The 16,563-nt window shown below is 51.5% G+C and overlaps 1 protein-coding gene and 1 long non-coding RNA gene across 2 annotated transcripts in view; one reads left to right on the forward strand and one right to left on the reverse strand.

Annotated features, from left to right (window-relative positions):
- On the forward strand, window positions 1–8,608 carry LOC311428221 (ATP-dependent RNA helicase DDX25-like). The gene is made up of 11 exons (XM_084539760.1): window positions 1–1,763; window positions 1,860–1,907; window positions 2,244–2,379; window positions 2,480–2,572; window positions 2,707–2,809; window positions 3,791–3,905; window positions 4,393–4,570; window positions 5,277–5,514; window positions 6,045–6,207; window positions 6,508–6,696; window positions 8,293–8,608. Exons 1-11 carry the CDS (start codon window positions 1,529–1,531, stop codon window positions 8,352–8,354), a joined length of 1,560 nt encoding a protein of 519 aa, XP_084395886.1. The 5' UTR covers window positions 1–1,528; the 3' UTR covers window positions 8,355–8,608.
- LOC311428229 overlaps window positions 7,334–16,563 on the reverse strand; it is a 14,730-nt gene continuing 5,500 nt past the window's right edge. Inside the window, exon 2 of the long non-coding RNA XR_014687628.1 lies at window positions 7,334–8,648. This is a non-coding gene — a long non-coding RNA (uncharacterized lncRNA). The remainder of the gene's footprint in view (window positions 8,649–16,563) is intronic.

Genomic DNA, 16,563 nt, shown 5'->3' on the forward strand with positions numbered 1-16,563 from the left:
AGGCACTCCCCCAGGGATATCTCCCTGTCCCCTGGAACTCATATTTTCCCATTTTTCCTAACCCTCGCCAGTATGTGCTACAGAATTTTCCCTTCTGCAGTGTACCACACACCAACGTACTGAAAGATGGGGGTGTACCGCCAAGCACTTCCCCGTGCCAGCGTTACCGCACACCTGAGTTTACCAGATTCCCTGGTGTACTTCCAAGCACTTCCCCGTGCAAGGATTACCGTACACCAGATTCCCCTGGTGTAGTGCCAGCACTTCCCCGTGCAAGGGCTTACCATACACCAGATCACCCGACCCCCAAGGCAATACTCAATATTTCTGACCTTGGTCTGTGCACAGAGTTACCGGATCGATTCTTAAAAAAAAACCGGAGTGCCTACCTTCTTCCTTTCCCCACTACTTCACGGATCCTGCCTCTTTAACCAGTCTCGGGCCCTCTGTCAGCTTTCCGCAGAACCGCCACCGTCGATGCACAGGACCGCTGAAATCAGCGGGGCATGCCTTCCTGCTGCTGCGGCGGTGGGGCTCCCCAGTAGGTGACTGGCTCCCGGACGAGCCCCCAAATTGTGAGAAACACTCCGTAGCCAATAACTTAGGCTCAGGCGAGGATCTCAGTGAAGTAGAAATTTATTCGCGATTGCAACGGCGGGCGCCCCACAAGCAGGAGAGAGCGCATCTACTAGTTCCAAAACACAGTTTATATACCTTTTGATGGCAGGACCCTCCCCTGTTTCCCCACTGAGTGGGTAATCCAGATTCACAATCTATCTGATGCTTCACAAACAATGCATGGCCTTCAGTCGCCGGCCTGTTAAATTTCAAATTTCTTTTGACATTTTTACTGCTTGAAGTGGTAATGTTTCTTCACTTATCTGACTTGACTTGACACCATGATTTTCACCTAATTGTCCTAAGGAGTCTGATTGTCTGCATTTTACAAGGTCGCCTGCTAAACTTTCTTATCACTGTAAGCATATCTCAGTACCACATTCCCTCCTTCTAAACAACGTAACTCTGCAAAAACAACATTTCTATTCCCACACTCAATAAATTCCTTTCTATTATTAATGCAATGCTCTCTGAAAATTAATTAAGGGGGCAACTTACAACACCCCTCAATACCTTGCCATGCACTTTTGTCAAGGAAGCTAACATGGACATTCGTTGTAACAATTTCCAATTCCAAATACTACAAAAGACAATATTAAACTTATTCCGGCCCTTGTTGGAGATGGGTGACCCAGTTACTAGCCAACCGGCCGACTGGAAGAGGTTCTTCACCCAGAGGGCAGTCGTGCACTGGCACCGGCTCCCCAGGGACGTGGTCCCGGACCAAGCCGGAGGTTAGGACTGTGCTCGTAGTCCTACGGGCTGAACTCTGGGGTAGGCCCGTGTGGGGCCCCTCCGCGCCCTCCTTGTCCGGGGCCCGCCGGCAGCCGCCTTGCGCCCTGCCGGCCGCCGGGGGGCAGCAGGCGGCGGCGCCTGGGGAAGGTTCGCGAGCTGCGGCGGCGGGGGCGCGATGGCCTCGGGCGGCGGGGGCCGGCGGCGGGAGCGGGCGCGGGGCCCGGGCAGCCTCCTGCCGGGCAGCCCGTCCCCGGGCAGCCCGTCCCCGGCCAGCCCGTCCCCCGCGCGCTCCCCTGGCCGGGGCCGCCTCTGCCGTCGGCGCCGCGGGCTGTGCGGGCTGTGCGGCTCGCCTGGCCGCCGGCAGCGGTGCGCGGGCCGGCGCCGGGAGCTGTGTCCGTGTCGGCAGCGGGGTGAGGGCCGGCCCCCCTCGGGGCCCCGTGTGCCGGGGCCGGCCCGGGCGGGGCTGCGGGGAGGTGCTGAGCGTCGTGTGTCTTGTCCCGTGGCAGAGCCCGCCTGCACGAGCGAGGACGAGGAGAGCGAGGAGGAGGACAGAGGTGGGTCCCGCCGGGCCTTGTCCCCCGGGGCCTGCGCGCAGGCCGCAGGGCCGGCACCCCCGGGGCCGGGCTGGGGGAGCGGCAGCTCCCGGAGCCTCGGCAGCAGGCGAGGGCAGCGGAGGCGTGGGCCGGGGCAGGGTGCCAGGCTGCCGTGAAGTCCAGCCGGGTTCCTCGGGACTGAGGTAGGTTGCGCAGGAGAAGAGCTCGGCGAAGAGCCGGCGGTGGCAGGGGCGGTGGGGGCGGATGGCTGGAGAGCCCCGTGTGTGTGGGACGGGGGGCCCGAGGGGAGGCTTCTCCTGGGCACCGGGGCTTGTCACGAGCCCGCGCCTTCTCTAGTGGACTTGGCGGAGAGCTCGCTGTTGAACAAGCTGATCCACACGTCCCTCGTGGAGTCCAGCCATCACGTGGAGATCCTGCAGCAGGACCCCAGCTCGCCTCTCTTCTCGGTGAAAAGCTTTGAGGAGCTGCCCCTGTGAGTAGGCGGCAGCCCCGAGGCAGGCGGGCTTTGGAGCTGCCCCTGGGCGCTGTTAGCCGTTCCTTGTGGAACGGTCGCTTTTGGTGCTTTTGGGCAGGAAGAAGGAGCTCTTGCAGGGGGTCTACGCCATGGGCTTCAACAGGCCGTCCAAGATCCAGGAGACAGCTCTGCCAATGCTGCTGGCCCATCCGTGAGTACCGGGGCCGCCCGGGTGAGCAGAGCGGTACCACCACCGCCTTGGCTCCCCTGCGGCACCGTGGCGTCGGGGTGCCGGTGCGGGGACGCCAAGCCTTTGTGCTCGGCTAAGCAGCCTTTGCCTTGCAGGCCCCAAAACCTGATTGCACAGAGCCAGTCAGGGACAGGGAAAACGGCAGCTTTTGTGTTGGCGATGTTGAGCAGAGTTAACGGTGCAGAGAAGTACCCGCAGGTAACGTAGGAAGGGGAAAGGCCATGCGGCAGGGGTTTGGCTGCACCCTCAAGCCGCTGTCCGTGGACAGAGCTCTGGTTTTGTCCCAGTCTCAACGGTGGTCTAGCCGCTGTAGCCACTGTAGTGGGCTGGTAAACACCCAGGTAGCGTCCCAGCAGCAGGGAGGTTGGATAGAAAGCTTGGGAGCAGATGCAGCTGCCAGCTAAAGGAGGGTACTTTTACTGGGTAGCAGTGGATTTAGCCAGGCCCTAGGTATCCTGACGTTCTGTTTTGAGGAGCATGCAGCCAGCTTTGAGAAGCACGTGCAGAGACTCCAGCTGTTTGCTGTGACTTGCGCTAGTTTCTGGTGCCGTAAAAGCTCCTGAGAAGGCAAGGCACCTCTCTGGGTTCAGAAGCACCTACGCAGGCTGGGTGCTGCACTTCAAAGTCTTGAGTCTCAAGCATCCTATGTAATTTAAACTCTCAGTTGAAAGCTGGGCACAGAAGCAAATGGCACTGTGCCTGAGGAAACAAATTTCCCTAGCAGAAATCACGGGATCCCAGAACGGGCGAGGTTGGAAGGGCCCTCTGACGCTCATCTAGTCCAACTCCCCTGCTGATCAGGATCACCTAGAGCACACTGTGCAGGATGGCATCCAGGCGGGTTTAGAATGTCTCCAAAGAAGGAGACTCCACAGCCTCTCTGGGCAGCCGGTTCTGGCGCTCTGTCACCCTCACAGTAAAGAAGGGACCTCTCCTAGTAGCTGCCTTGAGTCCCTTCTGCCTTCAGCTGTACCTTCCAGGTTACCTTCCAAAGCTGCAAATGCGACTGCCGTTGCTGATCCCTCTGCAGATTTGGAAGAGTTTAGCGGTGAGATTTCAGCGTGCTGAGCTTTCCGTTCCTTTGAAATGCCTTCTCGTTTGCGTAGGGTATGCCATGCCAGGGGCACTGCGTGCTTTTAAAAGATGTGGCTCTTGTCTGACAGCTGTCTTATCTCTCAGTGCCTCTGCTTGGCTCCAACCTACGAGCTGGCCCTGCAGATCGGACATGTGATCGAGAAGATGGGTCAGTTTTGTGCCGACATCAGGGTTACGTACGCTGTTCAGGGAAACAGAGGTGAGTCCAGCCCTGCTGAGCGGAGCTGCGGGCGGTGTAACAGTCCTGTAAGGAGCTAGCGGGATGCTGTGAGAGCTGTGAACTAGCGGGAGCTGTGCGGAGCTCTGAAGGCACATGAAACGGCGTGTGAATTCCCGTGCCTTCTAAGGAGTCATTCTCGTGACCGCTGTCTCCTTTCAGAGGTGGGGCACCCCTTTTGCTGGTTTCCACCTGACAAGGCGTCAGGGAAGCGTCAGCCCTGCTTGATGGCTCCCTGCAATTTTAAGCTCCTGAGCTCCGCTTTGCAATGACCCCCTCAAAGGCATTGCTAGGCAGTCCGAAGCTGACGCAGCAGGGTGGGAACCATGCTCAAGCAGCCGGAACATAGCAGATGTTGAGTCCCTATCTCTCTGGATACTACCCTGCTCATTCGCAGCCAGGTGTGTGTGGCCGAGAAACATAATGCTCCTTGCACTGAGGTGGTGTGATACGATTTCTCCTCCTGCAGTTCTGCCAGGTGCCTTGCTGGAGGAGCAGATTGTCATCGGGACTCCTGGGACAATGCTGGACTGGTGTTTCAAACGGCGAGTGGTGAATATGAAGAGAATCAGCCTGTTTGTGCTGGATGAAGCTGACGTAATGATGGACCGTCAGGGCTTCTCGTACCAAAGCATTCGCATTCAGAGGTGAATACCAGTGCTGGCTTGTGTCCTGCCACAATTTGAGATAGTCAAATGCGGTGTTTCGAGATGCCCTTAGATACATTGGGTAGCGAAAGAAATAGAAGAGGAGAGACAGGAAAAGACAAGAGAGAGAGGGAGAGAGAGGAAGAAAGAAATCCACTTTGTGTGGAAGAAACTGCAGAACAAGGGAGCCAAAGAAATTGTCTCTGACTGCTACATCCCTTGGATGTCCTTGGCCAGACGTAGCTTTGCTCCTGATCAGAACGTAGACAAGTAAATCCTCCTCCCCCACTTTTTGCTGGTTGCTCAGCTTTGAAAAACTCTGTGGGCCATGAAGGTCTTTACAGAGTGAATGACAGGGCTTGAAATGTAGCTCGAGAATCAGGGGATACGGGGACCTGTCCTTGGCACGTGGAAATGCTGTGTGTGAGCGGTGTCTGCAGGTGCAAAGAAGGAGGCCAAGTGTTAATTGGGTGTTTTTTCCTCCGATAGTAGATAGCCTTTTGGAATAATAATACTGCAAATGCAGAGTAGCTTATTCCGACAGGCCTCTTCCGTAGGGCTGACTCATTCTGGAGTGCTGTGCTGTGCTGCGCTGAGTGAGGAATGGCCCTCCCTGGATGGAGGAATCCCTTTGTTTCCAAAGCCTGTTCATCCAGAGGTAGCTTGTAGCATGCCTCAGGGGTAACAAGTCCTTTTTGTGCTCTAGGGCTTTACCGAGGGGCTGCCAAATGCTGCTTTTCTCTGCAACCTTCAAGGAAACAGTGTGGAATTTTGCAAAGCAAATTATCTCCAACCCCATCATAATAAAGCTCCGTCAGGAAGAGCTGACCCTGAGCAATATCAGGCAGTACTACTTTGTGTGCAGGAACAGAGAGGAGAAGTACGAGGCCCTGTGCAACATCTACGGCAGCATCACCATTGGGCAGGCTATGATATTCTGCCAGGTAAAGCAGCTAGTTTGCCAGGAGAGAGTGGTGGTGTCCTTGCAGTCAGTGGTTTGTAAACGATCCGTCTTACAGCGTGGCCTCAGTACTTCTGCTGAGACCATCAAAAGGAAGGGAGGGATGGGAAGCACCTGGGCAGCACTTAAAGGACAGCCCTTCTGGCACAGCCATTAGATTGGCTGGAGCTGAGCGTGAAAGCACGGGCACGATGACTTGCAGCAAGTGCAGCCTTTAAAAGAGGTGTTCTAGCAGCATCTGTCGTGACGGTTGAGATCCCGTTTGCCTGGCTTCCCCAGGGAGCATTGCATAGGAAGCATACTGTGTTTCCTTGCCCTTTGCACTTTGTGTTGGGCTTCTTGCTCGCCTGCATCGCTCTGGTCTTCTTTGGAGGCTCTGCCTGTTAAAAAGCAGCAGGGGCTCAACTGAAGGGATTTAGGGGAAGCTTAGCAGTGAAGGATAGGCAATGACTGAGAGGAGCAGCAGCAGCAGAGCTGCTGCAAAAGCTCCTCCTGCCTCTCCCACGCATCTAGACTCGCAGGAGTGCGGACTGGCTGTCGGTGGAGATGAGCAAAGATGGGCACCAGGTCGCCATGCTGACGGCAGAGCTGACCATAGTGCAGAGGGCCGATGTGATTCAGAGATTCCGCGATGGGAAGGAGAAGGTCCTCATCACCACAAACGTCTGTGCTAGAGGTAGCGTATCCTGAAAAGCAACACCCTGGCGGCGTCTGCAGTGTGGGAATCCCCTTGCTTTGCCCCATGGCCCATCAACTCACAGGGGACACACGATGCTGCTTTGTTTCTGGTGACACAACCCGTGCTCCGTGGCCTCTCCATGTAGGTCTTTTGTTGCCTTGACATGTCACTGTAGTGTGTGCTGCAGAGCCAGGGCTGACCGCTTTATACTGCAAGTGGACTAGCCCCGATCTGGACGCAGGTGATTGCCTTCGGATCTGTGGGAGCCTGGTTGCGAGAAACCTCTCTGTCTTTCAGGGATTGATGTGGCACAAGTCACCATCGTGGTGAACTTCAGCCTCCCTGTTAATCAGGAGAAGCAGCTGGATTTTGAGACCTACCTGCACCGCATTGGTCGAACGGGTCGCTTTGGGAAGAAGGGCATTGCCTTCAACATGGTGGAAAGGCAGACCACGTACCTCGTGCACAGTATAGAGGAGCATTTCCGTGAGTATCCTTGTGCCCAGCTCTGAGACGCTGCGAAGAGCTGAGGGACACGTGGATGAGGAGTGCATTGGGAAGCGTTAAGGGATGTCAGGAGTGTGGCCACCTCTTGCAGCTGCTCTCTTGGGCACGGACCCCACCCACGCACCTGATACCCTGGCGTGGACCTGAGGTACCCCACAGTCACTAGCTGGCCCAGGCTGAAGTTTGCGGGTGAATGCACACACACATACCCCCTCCATACCCACACAGTCTGTAGGAGGTACAGATGCTCACCTCTGCCTCCAGCAGCTGTCACTTCGAGTTCATCATGTACACGCACACACAGTCACAGTCACTCCGGTGCCCCCCAGCAGATGTTTTTTTGGATGCACAGCATCCCCAGCCCAGTGGCTGGGAGTTGAAGAACCGTGCTTGCTGCAGCATCTGCAGTGAGACCCCTGCAGTGGCTCCAGTAGGTGGCAGCCGAGGCCAAGGGCAGCCTTGTCCCTGTCTGACTGCAGGAGTTGGCACCAGTTTTCATTCATGCACGGGTCTCAGCAGTAGCTGGTGAGAAGGTACTGCTGTTCTGCTGTACGCACGCACGTACACACACACACACACACATACCAGGGATTGAGTGTGAGATCACAGGGAGACAGAAGTGGGAAAAGATTTAAGCAGGCGTAAGACTACAAGACAGACCGTGGCGATCAGTGTCGGGGCTAAACCAAAGAAGCACACCGACTAGCCCCATTTCACATGCAAGTGGCCGCTTCTATGCCCTTTCCTGCTTACCCCCTCTTTGCACGTCCCACCTCCCTTTCCTCCTGCACGTCCCATCCTGGGTTTGTACAGCCCTCCCAGTTCCCACACCCCTTCCAGTCCAGGTCCCCCTGGCTCACAGCCTTACGAGCTGTAAAGTGCAGGTGGTTCTTCTGGGAAGCGGCAGCTGTAGTTTCTCGATAGCCCACCAATGAGTGTGAGTGGTGAGGTTAGTTTCTCGTCATTGTCTCATTGGTTTTGTCAGGTCTGTGTCAGGTGTTTTGTTGCTTGTTTCCTCCTTTTCCCACGTTGCCCAGTTGCCAAGGTCCTTGATCGGATAACCTCTGTGGAATAAACACTCTGAGCTCCATCAGTCAGTGTGACTGATCAGTTTGGGTTCCCATCACTACATACGTCCCTTATCATTTGTCGGTCAGGTTTGTGTCTGTTGTGCTCTCTCAAAGTTTGATTATCTTTTGAACTCCGCAGTGTGGAAATGCCATGCTGAGCACTTTGGGTAGCTTTTCAGCCCAGAGCGAGGTTAGCACGTGCACTGAGCCAGGAAGCCGTATCCCAGAGGTGGCCAGTTGGTCCTGAGATAGCTGGAATCTGTGTCACTTCTACCTCTACCTCTACTCAACTGGGTTTGATGCAAACAGCTGGGCAGGTTTCTAACCTCTCACCTCCGGCCACATTCTGAACAGCTCACAGCTTGTTTTATGTCATCTGTGGAAGGCAGAGCCGAGAGTCCTGGGCATGGCTGCCAGGGTTTGCCACTGCTAGCAGCCCCCGAGCAGCAGTGCTATGCCTTTGCCAACTCCTGGGCAGGCACTGACATTTGTTTTCTTTCTTCAGAGACCGAGATCAAGAGGCTTGACCCAGATGACATGGACGAGCTGGAACAGCTGGACAACTGAGCAAAATGTCAGGATTTGCTCCAGTGAATCCAAGTTTTGGTTTAACATGGATGGGAAAAGGTTTGGGAAATCTCCCAGTTTTCTTCAAAGTTCCTGAAGATGCTTGGTTTTGTTGTGATGTTTTACAAAATGGGAAGATGGGAGGGGAGCAGGGGGGGGAGGGGGGGAAAGACACACACGACCCTCATCCCTCAAAGTTTTGGGATTCTTGCGATTGTTTTTCTGGTAATAAAACTTCCTTGGTTTGTCTCTGAGGTTTTTACAGCCATAATTTTGTGTGTCATGATGAATCACCTGAAAACAGAACATGCAGGGGTTTAACAACATGGACCGTTTGGAGCGAGTCCAGAGGAGGGCCACGAGGATGATTGCAGGGCTGGAGCATCTCTCCGATAAAGGCAGACTGAGAGAGCTGGGGGTGTTTGGCCTGGAAAAGAGCAGGGTTTGGGGAGACCTTACAGCAGCCTTCTAGTACCTAATGGGGGGCCACAAGGAAGCTGGAAAGGGAGTCTATCAGTGAATGTAGTGACAGGACAAGGAGTAATGGATTTCAACACAGGGCTCCAGGTGTCCCAAGGCCCGTGGTCGGTGTTGAAAACAGAGGCAAAGAAGACATTAGATGTCTGCTTTGTCTGTGACCCTATTTGTGAGGTGAATAATAGACCACTGTTACTTGTAGTCCCTTTTTTGGTGTTGACATACTTTAAAAAGCCCTTTTTGTTGCCTCCGACAGTACTGGCCAGCTTCAACTCCGAGTTTTGGCCGCACTTTTCTCCTTCCAGGCACACAGCATTTCTGTTGTCCTCCCTTGTCACTTGAACTTGCCTCCAGTGTCCATAGACTTTCCTTTTCCGCCTAAGTTATAGAAGAAGATTCCTGCTCAGCCAAGCCAGCGTTCTGTCCTTCTTGTTTAACATCTAACACTTTGGAATCACCTGCTCCTGTGCTCTTAAGAGATGGCTCTTAAAAAGTGACCAGCACTGACGGACTCTGACACCTTCAGAAACAGATTCCCAAGGGACCTTATGAAGTGGTTAATAGCCTGACATCTGTTCTTCTCATATCCAAGGATGACATTTTGAGTGGAGTTTTTCTCCTGTCACCAAAGATTTTAAACTCAACTACTTCATGGTCACTTTGGCCAAGACAGCCACAAATTGCCACTTTACCTTCTCTGTTTACAAACAACAAATCCTGGAGGCACCTTTCCCCTTCGTGCCTGTACCAAGAAGTTAGCTTCAGTGTGCATTAGTTATTTCTGTTAGGAATTCATTAGGAATACTGTTTGTATTGACAGTTGGTATTCCCAGTTAATGTCTGTGAAGTTGAAGTCACCCATAAGGATCAGGTTAGCTGATCTAGAGACATCCCTTGATAATCTGTGACCTTCAAGTTCCCAGTCTTCATACCTATTGTATAAGGGCACCTGGGAAGGCGAGGTAGGGAAGGAGAGGATTTGCTTGCTGCCCTGACCAGAAAAATTCTTCCATTCCCCCTTATTCCTAGATTAACCCCTCATGTCCAGTAGTGAGAGGGTAGGGAATCTATAGAATCATATGTTACGACTGGCCAATGCCTTTGTCCCAAGGATGGTAGAGCACAATTACAGAATCACAGAATCACAGAATTTCTAGGTTGGAAGAGACCTCAAGATCATTGAGTCCAACCTCTGACCTAACGCTAACAGTCCCCACTAAACCATATCACTAAGCTCTACATCTAAACGTCATTTAAAGACTTCCAGGGATGGTGACTCCACCACTTCCCTGGGCAGCCAGCCTGTTCCAATGTCTAACAACCCTTTTGGTAAAGAAGTTCTTCCTAACATCCAGCCTAAAACTCCCCTGGCGCAACTTAAGCCCATTCCCCCTCATCCTGTCACCAGGCACGTGGGAGAACAGGCCAACCAATTCCACCAATCTCCTCCTCAGACACCCTGATACTCCTCAGCTTAGTTGCTAGCATATGCCACTGTCCATGGTGTGGGCCCTTGGGTGCCTCCCTAATAACCCTGACATGTCTCTCTAGGAATGTGGTTCTGCACCCCAAACTGCCAGCTACTCTCAGCACTTGTGGGTCCCATCAGAGCTCATCATGGACTTAAGTATGTCCTGTTTGCTCAAGCAGCCCCTCACCTGATGATACTCAACCAAGGTTAAATCTTTTATTGTGGAAGTCTTTTATTGTATAAGTATTTGGGGGAAAATTGTGTGCTGTCTTTGGAAATGAAAAAGATTTTCAGAGTCGGGATGGGATGCTGTTAGAGGGACACAAATGCCTTCTGTCACAAACACTGTGCCAGCACAGGCACCTCCACCTGCAGCTCCCTCAGTGCTCCACACTGTCTGTGGTGTCCAAGTGGGCTGAAGCCAGCCTTGCCCCACTCCTCCCCTTTGTGTCCCCTCGCTGCTCTGCACAGCCTCAGGGTTGCTGTCCTGGCGGGTCTGGAGGTGCTGTCCTGTGTGGAGACTGGGAGGTCATACAGCTGCAAGGAGGCTCTTCTGTGGCTGCAGATCATCCTGCTTGCGCTGAGTGGCCCAGGGGAACAGCAGCCCTTTGCTGTGGTTGGGAGACAAGTGCCAGGGCCGGACTGGGGCTGCCCAGTGAGCTGGCAGTAGCACAGAAGAATGGATGGCTTTTGTGAAGGTCTCTGGCTGCTGGAGCAGCAGAGATGGAGCAGAAGGCTGCACTAGACTCAGGCCCAGGTCTCCAAGCTGCTTCCAGCCCTGTTGGTCACAAGCAAAATGCGTGTGCAGGGAGGGGAGGCAGGCTGGAAAAAGTGCAGATTTGGCACCTGACTGCTCTCCCACCTGCTGCTCCATCAGCACCATCAGTGGGCTTAACCCTGGAGGCAGTGAAGCCTCCAAGCCAACAAGACAGGGCAGTGGGGAGAAAACATAAGATTGAAGCAAACTTGTGTGCTTGAGATAGGAGCAGTTTAATGGCATGAAGCATGAAGGTGAAGTTGAGACCTGCTGTGTGAGGTCTCATATGGGAGCTACAGAGCTATGTAGCCATTCACTGCCTCTACAAACATTTTGTACAGAGTACTGTTTGTCTGCAGGAGTACTGTTTGTGTCTCTAGTAGAGAGGCATAAATTCCACTGCAGAAGATATTTTTGAAAGCCCTTTCATTTGTACTTCCTGAAAATACAAACCTGTTCTTGTCATTACCCCCCTCCCTGTAGTCCTTGATCTGAAAACTTGGAAGGGTTGACTTGGATTTGGAGAGAATCCTCACCTTTGGACCTAGTGCTTATGGACATGGTTTAGTGGGTGACGTTAGTAGTAGGGTGATGGTTGGACCAGATGATCTTGAAGGTCTCTTCCAACCTTAATGATTCTATGATTCTACGATAAAAAGCATACATAGGGTTCTGCATTTCCTGCATGTCTGCAGATCTTGGGCCTTTGTGAATTAATCTTTTGATTTTGATAGGGGTTAAGCTGCAATGCTACTTTTCCCCAGCACGTATGTGTGAGATGGCCATGGTCTGTTGCTTCTCCTTTGACCGATTTGACTATCTGCACTGTACAGGCTAGCAGGGAGAGATGCCATGCTGGTGAGCAGCAGTAGCAAGAGAGCCCTGTACAGACTTGCTCATCCTGCTCACATGAACATGGTACTTTTTCAGGCAGACAACTCTGGTGCCAAGGTAGGTGGGATCTGTTCCTTTTTTAACAATATGGTCATATGAGTGCCCAGGGTGAGCTGGAGGAGATTCACGCACACGCACAGCACAAAATGATACCAGAGCCCTAAGACAGGGCAAAAGATGGTGCAGAAGGCTTTTCAGGATTTGGGTACTGGAAAAAACATAATCTCTGTAAAAACACAGTTCTGTTTCTGTATCCCCTCTTCCCTGTGGAGTACAATTTTTTCATTGTAGTGAGCCTTTCTTGTGTTACTGGATGACTGTCAAAGAACAGTTTGCTTCCCTTGGAAAGCCAAGACTTACCTATGGATGGAGAACTGTCAGCCCAGGAAGAGTGGTCCACGAACGGCTATAGAAATATATGGAAACCATCTTAGAAAATTACACCTGTGCTCAGAATTGTCCAGAAATAGATCATGAGTTAGAGCTGAAAAGACACAGGCAGTGTCCTTCCTAGTGGAGAAAAAGGCAGCAGAGTTGTTTAATTTTACCATTAGTATGCTATTCAAAGTAGTACTTTTGTTTGTTTGGTTGGTTGGTTGGTTTAGTTTGGTTTGCTTTGCAGCTCTGATGAGAAGAACCTGGGAGTGCTGGTTGATAAGAAGCTCAACATGAGCCAGCAATGTATGCTTGCAGCCCCAAAAGCCAACTGTACCCTGGGCTACATCAAAAGAAGTCTCACCAGTGGGGTGAGGGAGGTGATTCACCCCCTCTACTCTGCCCTCACGAGACCCCTCCTGGAGCTTTGTGTTCAGCTTTTGGGCCTCCTGCAGAAGAAAGACTTGGACCTATTAGAACAAGTCCAGAGGAGGGCCACAAAGATGTTCAAGGGACTAGAGCACCTCTCCTGAGAAGACAGGCTGAAGGAGTTGATGAGGTTGCCCAGAGAAGTCATGGATGCCCTCTCCCTGGAAGCATTCAAGGCCAGGTTAGATGGAGCTTTGAGCAAGCTGATCCACTGGGAGGTGTCCCTGCCCATGGCAAGGGGTTGGAATTAGATGATCTTTAAGGTCCCTTTCAACCCAAACCATTCTATGATTCTATTTGCTTTGTTTGGTTTGGTTTGTGTTTGTTTTATTTGGTTTAGTTTCCTTTAAAGGATAGTTAACATTCTGAACATTTATTGAAGGGTCCAATTACACAGAATATCTCCCACCTTCTGTATAGCCCAATGTACTCTGTGTCAATGGAACATGTGGCAATGGTACTCATGGAAGAACTGCTAAGGTTGGGGATCCCCTTAGCCGCTGTACTGGGACATGAAAGAGATACTGCTGGAACTGGGATAGTTGTGTGAAGCTAATGCAGGAGGATATGGATACCAAAACAGAGTCAGATGGTCTGGACAATTAGAATGGTCTTGTCTGCTTCCCCCTCCCAGCAAATATGATCTCACAAGTGCCAAATAAAGGGAGTAGACTCATGCCTGTAAACTTTCCAGCTATGTTCTTGCCAGTGCAGTCCAGGGTGCAGCTGTTGTTCCTTGCTGCCAAAAACACATTGCATGCTCCTACTCAATATGAGGTCTCCCAAGTCCCCATCTGCAAAGTTACTCTTTAGTCAGTTGGCCCCCAGCTTGTTCTGTTGCATGGAATTTCTCCATGCCTTATGGTCACATTTCATTCCACAAGGCATTTTCAGTGGACAAATGGTCTTTGTCTTGCACCTGCCATCAGGTGCCATCAGGTTCCCTCAGCGCTTGGGAGTATCTAAGAGAGATTTAGTTTGGCAAGAACCTTTATTTTCCCTTCTGTAGCTCTTTTCCCACTAAAACCCAGCTCACCTCTCTCCTTACCTTCATGTTCTCCCTTCTGTTGAGTTTCACTTATACCGGCCCCTCAGCCCAGTCCTCTCCTAGGTGTCTTAGGGCACAGGGTACAGGTCTCTCTTTTTCCTTCTGGGGCTGTGCTTTGCCCTGTACTTTCCTCCTTGCAATTGTAAACCTCATGTGTCCCATCCACCATCATTTCTTTTGATTTTCATGCAATTAACAAAATGTTCTACTTTCCCGTTGAATTGTGAAGGCCTGGCTGTTCCACCAGTGGAAATCCTCCTGCAACAGCTGGAGGGGCTGAAGGGCTGGGTGCTGCACCCAGCTCCAGACAGGCTGACCCAGTGGCCGTGCCATCTATAACTGGGGACATCTGGATGCCCTCTGCCTGCACAGCGCTGGGCCTAGCGCCAGGGCAGAACATCCCCATGGCCGCCCATCATCTGGGCCTGGGTCTGGCCTTAGCATGTTCCATCTCCATGGCCCCAGCTGGCCCAGCGCTGGATGGGCTGTGTGGTGTCCTGGCAGGCTGGGGTTAGTACATGTCAAGGGCAATGTCAGGTGCATCTGTCCTGGTGGCTGTGCTGACTCCACAGCTCTTCTGCATGTGTCTTCCCCACAGGTCATGGGAGTGCAAGCTCACCAGCACATGCTGTGGGGAGCTGGACACTGTGCTCCGCATCAACCGGTCTCTTGATTTTTTTTCTCCCTCTGGCAGTCACCTCAGGCCAGACTGCCACAAGGAGATGCACTCCCTCAGAAGGTTCCCTGGGGAAGATTCTGGTCAAGAGCTCATCTCACAACTCTACCTCAGCCCACAGGTAGGCTTCATCACAGACCTCCAAGGAGCTGGAGCTGCCCTGGGCTCAGGGACTGCCTGGCAGCAGGAAGATTTAGCATCTGCACAGCATCAGTGGTGTCAGCTGGGACATGAGGGTGCGGAATGCAGAGCTCTCAGCTTGTGCCCAGTCCACTCATTCACAGCCATGTGGGCTGGAGCATAAGGTCAGATCCAAAGCTACAAGGGTTAAACAGGGAGGTTTGCTTGGCTGCACCTAAGGGTGAGTCTTGCCAGAGCAGTCAGCAATAAAGAATAAATAGGCTTGATCAGCAGTCAATCTCAGTCATTTCTGGCTCAGCTGGGCATTCTGCTGTGCTGGCTCAGGGACTGGAATTATGATGATGGGTGTGGGATGGCAATGAGTGATTGTGTAATTCTCCTTCAAATGTGGTAATACAACTATCTACAGAGAGACAGGAAGAGCTATTTGTTCTTGATGCTGTTGCACCAGGTAGGATTTCAAAGGATATGGCTCTTGGGAACTTTTTTTTTTCATCTAGGAGAAGCCATACTTGCCCACAACTCAACAAACACCCTGTTAGCAGCATTTTTTTATTATTATTATTTTTGATCTCTGGCAGTACTGCTCAAAACTGTCTGTTGGGAGCTGCTTTTTTGTTAATGTGTGTAAATCTAAAAAGGCTTTGTAAGAATCAGTGTAAGTTTTTGTAGAACTATAAGGTCTGCACATAGCAGGTGTTGTGAGTCAGAGAAGCAGAGGAAGAGAAAAAAGGAAGGGAAGCCAACAGACCAACACTGGGGACCAGACCCCACTCACCACAAAACTTAGGGCATAGTTCTCCCCACTTTAATCATATTAGAAAGCTTGCTGTCTCACTTTCTTTCTTTTTTCCTAACGCTCTCAGAGACTTCTGTCTTCATTCAGTCATCTGTGCCATAAGTTCCTCTGTAACTGGACCATAACTGGAAAAATCTTCCAGGTGCTGGCGGACCCCAGAGGAATTCCTGAAGATATAGTCTCTGATGAATTTCTGAATATCATGATTTGTGTGTGTTTCATTGCACACTTGGACCTTTGTCTGTGCAGTTTCTATCCTTGACATTATAGAACCCAAATTTGAAGGCACCATTTGACATTACAGAACTCAAATGTGTAGGCACCATTTGAACTAAATTCTCCAAATCAGTTTCATTTTTGCACTTTCTCTGTGCAGTGGCTCTTTGTCATGCGTGACAGACCTACGTGTAATAGTCTGATGGAGAATGTAGGCAAGGTACAGGCGATACATTTGTAATTTTTTTATGTACATCTCTCATCTGCATTCAGCGTAGGAGTGCTGGAGTCAAAATTCTCTCTTCTGTGAATTTTCCTATTCCTGCTTGCTTGACAAATAGGTTGTTTTTATTGGGGGGTTTGAGCTTATCCAGGTTTGGCAAGATTGCTGAACACATCTAAATAAATATTTATGTGCCAGGAAAAGTGACAATTAGTGTGCCTGTTCTGTGTTTTTGAGTAACCTTACCCCTTCATCATCTGGTGAGACTCATCCCAAACTTCACTGGGCATCTGGAAATAGACTATTCCAAGGCAGACGTCTGAGTCATTCATAGCTCCTGGATGGATGGCAGTAAATCAGCAGCATGAAATACTCCTGCCTCTATATAGTAAAGGAGCTGCACTATAGGTAGAATGTTGGACTGAAGGCAGCCCTTGCTGCTGCACACAGACATTCCTCAATAAATGAAACTTTGTTGATTTAATATTTGGTTGTCTGACTTCAGGAATAGCTCCTGACACGCACTTGGTTGGACTCAAACAGTATTTTGTCTGGGAATATGCCCTGAGGAACAGCCACACCCCAAGTTTGTCCTGTTGCCCCAAAACTGAGAGACAAAACCTGCAATAAAAGTGAAGGGCTTGTAAAGATGGCAAATGAGATGACCAGAAGTGCACCTTGCTGTCTGTCTCTCTGGATGCTC

The sequence above is a fragment of the Aythya ferina genome, assembly GCF_964211825.1.
Source record: "Aythya ferina genome assembly, contig: HAP1_SCAFFOLD_37, whole genome shotgun sequence".
Taxonomy (NCBI): domain Eukaryota; kingdom Metazoa; phylum Chordata; class Aves; order Anseriformes; family Anatidae; genus Aythya; species Aythya ferina.